Source organism: Panthera onca, chromosome D1 (genome assembly GCF_046562875.1).
Source record: "Panthera onca isolate mPanOnc1 chromosome D1, mPanOnc1 haplotype 2, whole genome shotgun sequence".
NCBI classification, from domain to species: Eukaryota; Metazoa; Chordata; class Mammalia; order Carnivora; family Felidae; genus Panthera; species Panthera onca.
Genome location: NC_138348.1, coordinates 54477398 through 54488659, shown reverse-complemented (window position 1 = coordinate 54488659; position 11262 = coordinate 54477398). Strand labels below are relative to the sequence as shown.

At 40.1% G+C, this 11262-nt stretch overlaps 2 protein-coding genes across 2 annotated transcripts; both read right to left on the bottom strand.

Annotated features, from left to right (window-relative positions):
• Positions 1-221: 221 nt before the first annotated feature.
• Positions 222-1163, bottom strand: OR51G2 (olfactory receptor family 51 subfamily G member 2). The gene has a single exon (XM_060607833.3). The coding sequence runs from the start codon at positions 1161-1163 to the stop codon at positions 222-224; it is 942 nt and encodes a 313-aa protein (XP_060463816.3).
• A 7916-nt stretch (positions 1164-9079) lies between these two features.
• On the bottom strand, positions 9080-10039 carry OR51G1 (olfactory receptor family 51 subfamily G member 1). Its single transcript, XM_060607835.3, has one exon. It carries the CDS (start codon positions 10037-10039, stop codon positions 9080-9082), a length of 960 nt encoding a protein of 319 aa, XP_060463818.3.
• Positions 10040-11262: the final 1223 nt, after the last annotated feature.

The window sequence follows — 11262 nt, the reverse complement described above, 5'->3', positions numbered from 1 at the left end:
TGGCCATTTTTGTAAAATACAATCTGCCATGTCATACTGCATTGTGTTTTCCCCCCACCAGAATGATAGTTCTGTAAGAGCTGTGACTTCTTGATCATTTCTGTGTGTATTTGTTGAGTAAATAAATAATTGTCTCCTCCACTTCATACACATTAGATATTATAAAGGCTAGAGGAATAAGGGTATACTGAAGGAAATAGTGCCTCTAAGACTAGACCCAGCTAACAACAAAAGGCATGGGCCACACGATCTCGGATCTGTTTGGTCTTCACACTATAGACTATGGGGTTCATCAGGGGAGGGGCTAGAAGGTACACAAAGCCCATGATCACTTGGACAAGATGAGGTGCCTTGTTCCCAAACCGGTGGATGATGGACAAACCAATCATGGGAGTGTAGAAGAGAAGCACAGCACATATATGGGAAACACAGGTGTTGAGAGCTTTGAATCTCTCAGCCCTGGATGCAATAGACAGCACAGTACGCAGGATCAGGACATAGGAGAAGAGAATGAGCAGTGAGTCTACACCCACTGTTGAAACAATGACAAACATGCCATAGATGCTGTTGGCTTTGATGTCTGCACAGGCCAATTTCATTACTTCTTGATGGAGACAATAGGAATGTGAGAGAAGTGCAGAGCCACAATAGGAGAATCTTTTGAGCATAAAAGGCAATGGGAAAATGAGTGCTACACTGCGACCCAGGGAAACCAGGCCAATCCTGCCAATGACTGTGTTGGTGAGAATGGAAGCATAGTGCAAGGGGCGACAAATGGCCACAAAGCGGTCAAAGGCCATAGACAGCAGCACAGAGGACTCTAGGAAGGACAAACAGTGAATGAAAAAGAGCTGGGCAAAACAGGCATCGTGACCAATATCTCGCGCCCCAATCCAAAAGATACCTAGCACTGTAGGGAGGGTGCAAAGAGACAGACCCAGGTCAGTTACAGCCAGCATGGACAGGAAAAGGTACATAGGCTCATGGAGTGAGGGCTCTGTTTTAATGATAAAAAGGATAGTACAGTTGCCCAGGATGGAAACCAGGTAAATGAAGCACAATGGGATGGAGATCCAGATGTGCATGTGCTCCAGCCCAGGAATGCCACTCAGCAGAAAGGTGGAGGAAATGTTGCTGCTGCTTTCCAAGGGTCCCAAAGACATTGTGTGTGGAGGGAAGAGGAAAATTGGATTCCTTCCAAATTCCTGAAATGAATTCAGAAAAAAAGCTAGAGGTCGAACCTGGGAAGAAATTAGAAACCAAACCAAACCAAACCAAACCAAACCAAACCAAACCAAACCAAAACAACAACAACAAAAACTAACAAACAAAACAAAACAAAACAAAAAAACATGAGAATCAAGTAGACCTAGAAGTGTACATCTCCTCCAGAGGTCACTTCCTTCTGGTCTCTGGCCTTCTTTCCACATTGTTTTAGAAAAATGTTTTTCTTTGAATTCTTTTCTCCTTTCTCCTTCAGGCTGAGAGGTCTGAGGATCTACACTATTCCTGTTGGTTATACTAATTTTGCCTACCTCTTTTGAGGAGATCTTTAATTAAACACTCCTCACCTGCCTCTTTTCTGCCAGAACTCTCACTAATGTTCTAAGCTTTCTTTCAACTTCTCTTTCTTTCCTTTCTCTTACCTTACTTCCTTTGCTATTCCTTTGTCACTGTCCATTCTTCCTTCCTTTCTCCCTCTCTCCTCCCTACCTCCCTTCCCTCCTCCTTCTCTCTCTTTCTCTCTTCCTTTTTTCCAATCTCTTTCTTCTTCTTTCCTTCCTTCCTTCCTCCTTCCTTCTTTCTTTCTTTCTTTTGTTATTTTGTTCATTCTTTCTTTCATTTTTTGCCTTTCTTTCTCTTTTCTTTTTTTCTTTCTTTCTTTCTTTCTTTCTTTCTTTCTTTCTTTCTTTCTTTTTCTTTCTTTCTTACCTCTTGCTTATCTTCATCAGCCACATATAATTGCTAACCTTAGACACAGATTAATCCTTCACTCACCTTCTCCTCTGGTCTTCCAGTCGTGGAAGCCTAGTTTGATCCAGATAGCTCACATGTGCTACTCAGCTCACAGAATTCCAGTAAGGACTGGGGAGTGAATGAATGTCTGTCTGTAAAGTTATTCTTGACTGCTAAAGTGCCATATCAAAGCTCTGATTCTCCTGTGAGTCAGTAACCTGCATTCCCTGAGATCTAGAGTTCAACTTCTATCAACCTAGGTGAGAGAAAAGGCTGAAGCACCATCAACCATGGCCACATCCCCAATTTCAAGGCAGAGTCCGTGAGAGTCCACAGGATAGAATGCAATATGCCAGTAGGACTTATTCTTCCTTAGATTAAAAAATGAAGGTTCGTGAGAGGACAGTCACTGGGCAGAAGTCTTATGCCAATTTAAGAGTCCTGACTTTCAAAGCAGTGATCTGCCCACTCCCAGTTAATAATTCCACTAGAATGTGAGCTCAAAAATGGCAGGGGCTTGGCTTTGCTTACTTCTGTAAAGACAGTGCTTATAATGGCTATGGTATACAGTAGGCGCTCAGAAATTGTTTTATGCATGGTTAAGAGCTAAATTTATTTAGTTAGCTGTTAGTAACTCAGTGCATATTTTATCACTTAAAGAAAATCCTATGAATTGGGGCACCTGGGTGGCTCAGTCAGTTAAGTGTCCAACTTTGGCTCAGGTCATGATCTCAGAGTTTGTGAGTTCGAACCCTGTGTCAGGCTCTGTACTGACTGCCTGCTTTGGATTCTGTGTCTCCCTCTCTTCTGCCCCTCCCTGACTCGTGCTTTCTTTCTCTCTCTTTCAAAAATAAATAAACACTAACATTTTTTTTAATCCTGTGAAAAAAGTTCTATTAATAGTACCATATTATAGATGAAGAAATAGAGGATTATAGACAGTTAATATATCTAAGATCAAAGGTACAGTAAATGGCCAAAATGAGATTTGAACTAATATCCAGTTATTCTCTAGATTCCAGGCTCTCAACAAACATTATACTTTCTCCCCACATACAGGACTATTCATTGTCAGCTAGAAGCAGCTAGCATAATATCAAGGGCTTAATAGACCTTCAGAAAAGTACTGATTCTTTAGCTAAATTAATAAAGTGACTGGAGAAATACACACCCTCTCTCACTCCAAACACCAGTGAAATTAATAGCCAGTGTCATTAACTCACTGTCCACCTGAAGGTCAGATTGGCTCTTGTGTGCTGTTCCTCAGCTTCTACTTCAGCCATGATCAGTGGTCACCACATCATTCATCAAAATGAATTCAGAAGAGCTGTGATAAACTTACCTGTCGGGGACAGGCAAGCTACCTGGTGATTAACGATATAATGCATAAAACTTAAGGCAGAAAATGTTTTGACATGAAAACGAAGTAGGGTAGTGAAGAAGAATATATATTACTCAATAATATAAAAGTTAATTTATAATACATGATGAACATCTATTATTTTCCAGGCACTGTACTAGGAACACTGCAAAAGAAATAGCATTTAGATCTTAGAAAAGCCCTGAAAGTTAATATTATTACCTTGATTTGCAAATGAGGAGAGAAGCTTACAGAATTTGATGATGTGCATAAAATCATACTATCAATCAGTGACAGCTGGAATTCAAACTGAAATCTCTGGAGCTCCAAGGAGCATTCTGAAAGTTTGGAAGCATTTAGTTTAATATAGCTGGGTAGTTTTTTTTAAGCTGAGACAGCCTGAAATGAGTGAAGATTGAATGACAAAAATAGAGGGAAATATCAAAAGTCTTTTTTCCCCACCTTCTTTTACGTCAAGATAGACTCTCTTCAGAGTTTGTGCCTCACATTTTAAAGCGAGTAGGGCAGAGTACGAATCAGAGAGAGAGAGAGAGAGAGAGAGAGAGAGAGAGAGAGAGAGAGTTATGAGAATAAGTTGAAGGAAAAGACTTGGATATAAAAGAAAATCCAGAATAGTGAAGCCAAGAGATATCTGCCTGGGAAAGACCACCTTTAGCCTGTTGGCCAGAGAGATCTTAGTAAGGTAACTATTCTAAGGGGTTCTTATTTAAAGGTCTTCAGAGTATCCATTTTCAGATTTGGTGAGGATTTCATTGTTCTTGACCAGTTCAAGTGTAGAGGGGAGTGGTAAACTTAACAAATGGCTTGCTCACAATTGTTCTTGGAGAACACTTCCTAGAGGTACTTGCACAAGTTCAATGGCTGCTTCTAATTCTATCACTCAGACTCTGTGGTTGCTCAGGAAAATGCCCTTTCATGTCACAGACAAGCTTTTCTTTTAGAGGATCACTTGACTTCCTACCCCTCTGTCTCTGCTTCTTGGAATTAACTCCTGATTCTGCTAACCTTGTGTCTGAGGCTAAGGAGTAGAGACTGAACTTACAGCTAATCTCATTCTTTCATCTCGGTTTCGCTTGCCTAACTTGTCTGTCTCTGTGGGTCTCAGTAATACTCTTATGTTGCCACATATGAGGCAACTCTCTGGGCTAGAAGTCAATGAAGTGAATGGGTGTGAGAAAGCTGCTGTCTCCCTACTAAGCTAGTGCTAAAACCAGACGTGGGACCCCATGAAGTTAGTGAGATCTGACTGCAATGGTCACCACCTTCTGCAGGCATCTTCTACAGCCTTTCTTGTGCTTCAAAGTCCCTTCTCTCCTCTCCCTCTCCAGAGCTCAGACTGAGCCTTCTAGGACCTCTTCTTGGCTTCACAACTGAGCACCAGACACCTGACTTACCTATCAAGGCTAGGTGCAGAGACTTCAGTTCTTGTGACAGGGGAGAAGGAAAATTAAAACCAGAGACTCTGGAGGGTATGGAGAGACTGAAGGATGGATGTTGAATTCCTTGATTTTTATGAAACTTCCTGAGGTCCCCATTGAGACCATTTCAAGAATCTTTCATCAATTCCCTAGGAGGACTGGTTTTCTGGACCTCATTATCTCATACTCTGAGGATAAGGGAAAGAAAAGAAGGGAATAGTTTTGTGAGATATCTAAATGGGAATCCCAGGAGATGTTACACACTGTAGCTACTTTTTGAAGATATTGTGAAATATTTTGAACAGCTCCACAACTTTAAGAAATCAGAGTGGGTGTTGTTGATAATGTTTTATATATGATGTATCATAACCATATAGTTATGCATATCAGAAGTGACAGTGTATATGGTGGGTATATATAACATTAAAAGGGCATTTTTAATTCAATTCTTCTCCCATCAAAAGGGGAAGAAAGGAGCACCACATTCCTGGAAATATGGTGATAATGTTGATTCTTGGTGCCCCAAGTAACCCTATATGCTGCTGACTCCTGTCTATACTCAGGGACTCTTGTCTGTACTCCATCTCCTCTTCCTGTCTCTGATCCACACAGACACAGAATTCAGCCCTTTGTTTCTAGACATTAAGGAGCTACCTTCAGAAAGGAATTCATTGTTGTACCTTTTGGGCAACATGAGCCCCTGAAAAGCATAGGTAAACCAAGGAGTTTCATATGTCAATACAGAGATATGAAGAATTAATCATCCATTTTGAACTTTAAAAGCTGATGGGAAAGATATTTTAAAAAGAGGAAAGGAGGGCCATTTCAGTGTTTTCATTACCTACATAATTAGTATCCAGCTTATTGACTCTACTTTGAGAATACAAAGGTATAAACATTAAGGAATGTCCCAGATCCCCACACCAACCATAAGAGGTTTATTCCAATTCGTTGGCCTGATGGGCCCCCTTGGAATGTACTGGGCTTCCTCTTGTGGCTTCATTCCATTAATCTTTGGTCAAACACATTGTAGACACATCTGAGTGTTATGTAGCAGTATTTCTCAAATCAGAGTCCCCCGATAATCAGGATCAGAACCACCTGTAATGCTTATTAAAATACATATTTCTGGGCCTCATCCCTGTAGTGCAGAATCAGAAACTGACACTAGTCACAACCACAAAGGTCTAAGAATTCTTATATATCCTTGTCTTTATGATTGTTTTCAGCTCTGATTCCAGAATATTTTATTCCCTCTATAATAAAAAAATGTATCACTTTTAACCTGGAATCCATTTCAAAACACAGTTACCTTTTATATTAATTTTCTGGGGCCACCAATACAAAATGCCACAGACTGGGTGGCTTTAACAATAGAAATTTATTTTTTCACAGTTCTGGAGGCCAGCAGAGCCCAAGATCAAAGTGTTGACAGGTTCGGTTTCTTCTGAGGCCTCTCTCCTTGGCTTGCAGATGGCCATCTTCTGTGTGTCCTCATATGGCCTCTCCTCTGTGCATGAGTATCCTTGATGTCTCTTGCTCTTCTTATAAGGACATGAGTCATATTGGGTTAGGGCGAACCTTAAATGCCTTGTTTTAACTTCACTATCTCCTAAAGGCCTTTACCTCCAAATACAGTCACATTCTGAGGAACTGGGGGTTAGGACTTCAGTATAAATTGGGGGAGGGCGCACAATTCAGCCAATAGCATCTGTTTATCCATGCATCCTATCACCCACTTTTTCACATATTTAACAAATGTTTTATAACATAAATAATACCTCCTCACACACTCCCCCACAAAAATACACAAGCAATATTTATTTACCATCTCTGAATCCAAGCACTGAGAAGAGAGAGATAGTGTTAGATATGTTTTGGAAGAAAATAGGTCTGAATCTCAGATTTTGTGAAGAGAAACAGAGGGAGGGAAGGAGGGAGAGAGAGAGAGAGAGAGAGTGAGAGAGAGAGAGAGAGAGAGAGAGAGAGAGGGAATTAATCTTTGAACAGTTTATTACAGGGAAGATATCCTACATGCTTTAAATCTTAACTATTCAGCTCTGTGAGGGGAAAAACAGGACATGATATGGGGAGAGACAAAAGAAATAAAAACTCATATCTCCTATCACAGAAAAGAATAGGAAAAGAAACAAGGTAGGGGCAGAATGAAGGGAATAACTTGTAGGTAAAGATGCTGCCTTGAGGAGACACCAGCTAGGAGAAACTGAAAGGACCTTAAAAGAATATTATTGGATTGGATTTAGACAAACTGATGCAAAAATTAGTGTTTTTCTTTTAATTTAAGTATGGTTTTAAAATAGTTTTTATTGCATTTTTCCTGTGATAATTAGTTGGTAGATATTTATGAATAAGAAAGATGATTAGAAATAAAATAAGTAACATCTTTCCCCCTGCACACCCTAGTTGTGTGAGTAAATTTGATGCCCATCCATATTCACCTAACACCTAAAATGTATATTTCCCAGGAATATCCCATGCTGTTTTAGATCTACTTTTTTTTTTCCTTTGTCGCCACTGAGGCATTAATCTAAAGTGTTAGTATATGTGGGAAAACTAGAGTTCAAAAAAGTCTCAACAGCACAATGCCAAAAGTTTATGTTTTGAGATCCAACAGACCTTAATGTAGTTTGGGGCTTTCCGTTTATTACACATGATGTTGGTTATAGTAACTTACCTCATTGAACTTCCTATCTAAAAGAATTATATGAGAACTTGCTATCTTGAATGGTAATATAGCACTAAATGAAAATAGTTTGAGAAATTAAAATTTCAACAAAATGATTGATATTCAATATTGTAGTAAGTACATAAACATCATGACCATTTAAAAATGTGTCTTATAAGGATGCTTTTCAATTAACATTCCTGAAGTAGGCATACCTTTTTCACTCCTATTGCGGTCTTTTCTACACTATTGAAGTGTTTGGGAGGCCATTCTTCACAAATAAACAGAAGGCAATTCTTGGGATGGATCCTAGGTTATAGTTCTGCATTAAAAAAGCTCATAATTTTGATGTATCAATAATCAAATAATCAGCATATAACAGTCAGCTAGCTGCTACCTGGAGAATACCTTCCTATAGTAAGTTTTTAAAATTAAAAAAAAATCTTATTTTAAAAATTTGACTCTGTAATCTTAATTTCCAAAGGAAAGTTAAATTGGATATTGCATGTAAGTGCTTTTAAACATTCTATAGTATATAGTAAATGTTCAATAATTATTGGGTGTTATTGCCACAATTATCACTATTATTTTTTATCATATTTCCCAGATAATCAGTAAGATTATCTGTAAGATTTCTGTAAGAAATAAGTAAGATTGGAGGTAGGGAGGAAATACAGGTGTTTTATTTACTTTGAAATTAAAATGTATACGTATTAGAGAATGCTCCCAGATCCTCAACTGTCCTATGTCCTTTCACAGAATTTTGGACACACACCCAGGTATCAACACGAGATGTTATTACTTTTTTTTAAATCAACTTCAGTTTTAAGTTGCTCTCCTGCTGCCTTCTGAAACTTAGTTTTGTAAGAACTCTTCAATAGATGCTAGTCCAAGGGTGGCGTGAAGCCTCTGGAAGACTTTGCAGAAAATCTTCAACTTCAACTGGCTGAGGGATGGAAGTGATGAATCTGAAACCCAGAGAGTGTGACTTTCATACAGAAATAGGACTCACTTGGCAAGTCACAGTTTCTAGATGCTAACTGGTTCCTTTAAGGTACTAGACCAAAATGTGGGGTAGGTATGATAAAACAAAGAACTTACTCTGAGTGGTGTGTTAGTTAGGGTCCAGTCAGAAGAAAGAAACCACAGAATAATTTAACAGAAAAGTTTAATATAAACATTTGTTAACAAGAGATTATAGTAACAGGGAATCAACTAAGAGTAAGAAAGAAAGAACCATAGAGGATACTCTAGGGCTGAGGGAGAGTCTCTAAGAAGGAAACAAGATTTCAAGAGAAGAATCTTTCCCAAGGCTGGCACTTGGATGTTGTCCACCAACATGTGAGTGAAGCTCACTGAATGACAAAGTTCACTAAGTTGTTCTGGGCCAAAGCTGGTCCACAATTAGGATGAGGCTGATTGGTGGAGAACTACTTGCTGGAAGACTGATGACATTTTCCAAGAATGCCTATGGGGGTTACTGTTGGCTTTCTGGAGAGTCAGCCGGGGTACCAGCTAGAATCACCAGAAAGTTTCTAGAAGCTGCTTAAGGAGGTAATCTGCTACAGATTCCCTGAAAACCAAAAATATCAATAGGCTTCATGCCCCAAAGCTCCCTCTCTTCATCCTAACCTAATCCTATCGAAAACACTTAAGGGATTTTACAATCTCAAGCTTCTTAGCAATGCGGATACGGATTTGCTTAGTCTTCATACTGTAGACAATGGGGTTCATGAGAGGTGGGACCAGCAGATACACGTAAGACATGAGGAGGTGTACAATACGGGGCAGATGTTCACCAAAGCGGTGCACGAGAGACAAGCCAATCATGGGGATGTAGAAGAGTAGCACAGCACAGATATGAGAGACGCAGGTGTTGAGGGCCTGAAGTCGCTCCTGGCGGGAGGCAATGCTTAGCACAGTGCGGAGGATGAGGGCATAGGAGAGGAAGATGAGCAGTGAATCCACACCAACAGTGCAGGCCACAACAAAGAGCCCATATATGTGATTGACAATGATGCTAGAGCAGGCCAACTTCATGATCTCTAGGTGCAGACAATAAGCATGGGCCAGCACATGGGAGCGGCAGTACTGGAAGCGTTTAAGGAGGAATGGCAGGGGCAGGATGAGCAGGGCACTTCTAAGAATTGAGCTCAGCCCCATCTTGATGATACGTGCAGGTGTCAAGACCATGGAGTAACGCAATGGATTGCAAATGGCCACATAGCGGTCAATGGACATGGACAATAGAACTGAAGACTCTACCAGTGACAAGGTATGGATGAAGAAGAGCTGAGTGAAGCAGGCGGGGATGGTAATCTCTCTGACATCAAACCAGAAGATGCCCAACACAGTGGGCAGTGTAGATAGGCAAAGGCCCAAGTCTGTCAGGGCCAGCATGGCCAAGAAATAGTACATGGGTTCATGGAGAGTGACATCGGTATGGATGATGTGGAGGATGGTAAGGTTTCCTACAATAACTGTCAAGTAGATGGAGCAGAAGGGAATAGAGATCCAGCCATGGAGAGCTTCCAGACCTTGGAAGCCTGTTAGGAAGAAAGTGGCTTTTTGGAGGCTGCCATTGTAAGAGATCGTCATGGCTTTACGGTCTTGGATTCACCAACCTGCAATCTAGAATGGGATTCCTGGAGAGTGACAGAACTGAATTCTCACTCACCTGAGCATCCTAGGACCAGTGAGACAGGAAGTTCTGCAGATGAAATGAGAAAGAAAAGAAAGAATTGAGAGATTTTATCTATAAGGCTTTTCTGGAAGGTCTAGGATGGGGACGTTTACAGGGATTTCTATAGTCTATGAATGCTATATGATTCAGCTGTATGGTGGTATATCTGTCAGTGCTGGACTCTCAGTGGGTTAACGAGGTCACTTCAGATGGCACCTTTTCATATGTTACTCCATGAAAAATATCTTTAATTTAATCACTAAAGTGTTCAGAATCTGTATCATATCTATGAGGAATTGGCACTATATACCATTTTGCATAATTGTGTACTAGGATCAAGTGCGTATCATATGCCTTCAAATGTATTTTGAATTTGGCTGGGGATTGTGCTTTATTCCACAATGCCTAGCTTGCAAGGGAATGCAGACAAGCACTGCCCAAATGCTTGTTGAAATCCTTGAACTTGTAACTTGTGACCAGAGTGATGCCTTTCCTGAATCTACATAAAAGTCTTTGGTGACCAAGGATGCAAATTGTGCTTTGCGAATCTGAAATCTGGAACTGAAAAATGTTTGAGAAGAAGCAGGATCTTCAGAAAGCAAATAGTTCTAGAAAAGGGTACATTAGGGCTTAGTTCTGAGAGGATGAAAAGAGATGTAAGTTTCCAACATCAGGGCAGTTAAGCTGGGGCCAGGTGTAGAGATGAGGATGCAGAGGAGGTAGGCATCAGATATGAAACAGAAATGATGAAGAGAAACCTAAAATGGTCAAGGAAAACCTCTAATCTTTAGCTTACAATAAGGAAACTAAATCTTCAGGCTTTCCGAGTAAGCTATGCCTTTGGGGTTTGGATCAATATGCCACACAGGTATAGATCTGTCTCTATAATACCTGAACTGGGCTCTATTTAACATCTTTCTTCAGAACTTTTATTCAGTTACAGTTATTTCAAGCTGCACAATAATGGATTCTATGTATATAAAAGCTTAAAACAGCTAAAAGAGACAGAGAATGGAGACTCAGGGAAACAGGTAGAAAATAGTAGTGTATTATAATACTAAAGTCATCTCACCACTGTGGCTACAAAAAAGAGATAAAGTAGGATGAGGGTTTCTAAAAAGGCATTGCACTTGTGATA

Bases quoted from the DNA above. Each gene is read 5' to 3' on its own strand.
- OR51G1 (XM_060607835.3), bottom strand. From the start codon at position 10,039: ATGACGATCTCTTACAATGGCAGCCTCCAAAAAGCCACTTTCTTCCTA.
- OR51G2 (XM_060607833.3), bottom strand. From the start codon at position 1,163: ATGTCTTTGGGACCCTTGGAAAGCAGCAGCAACATTTCCTCCACCTTT.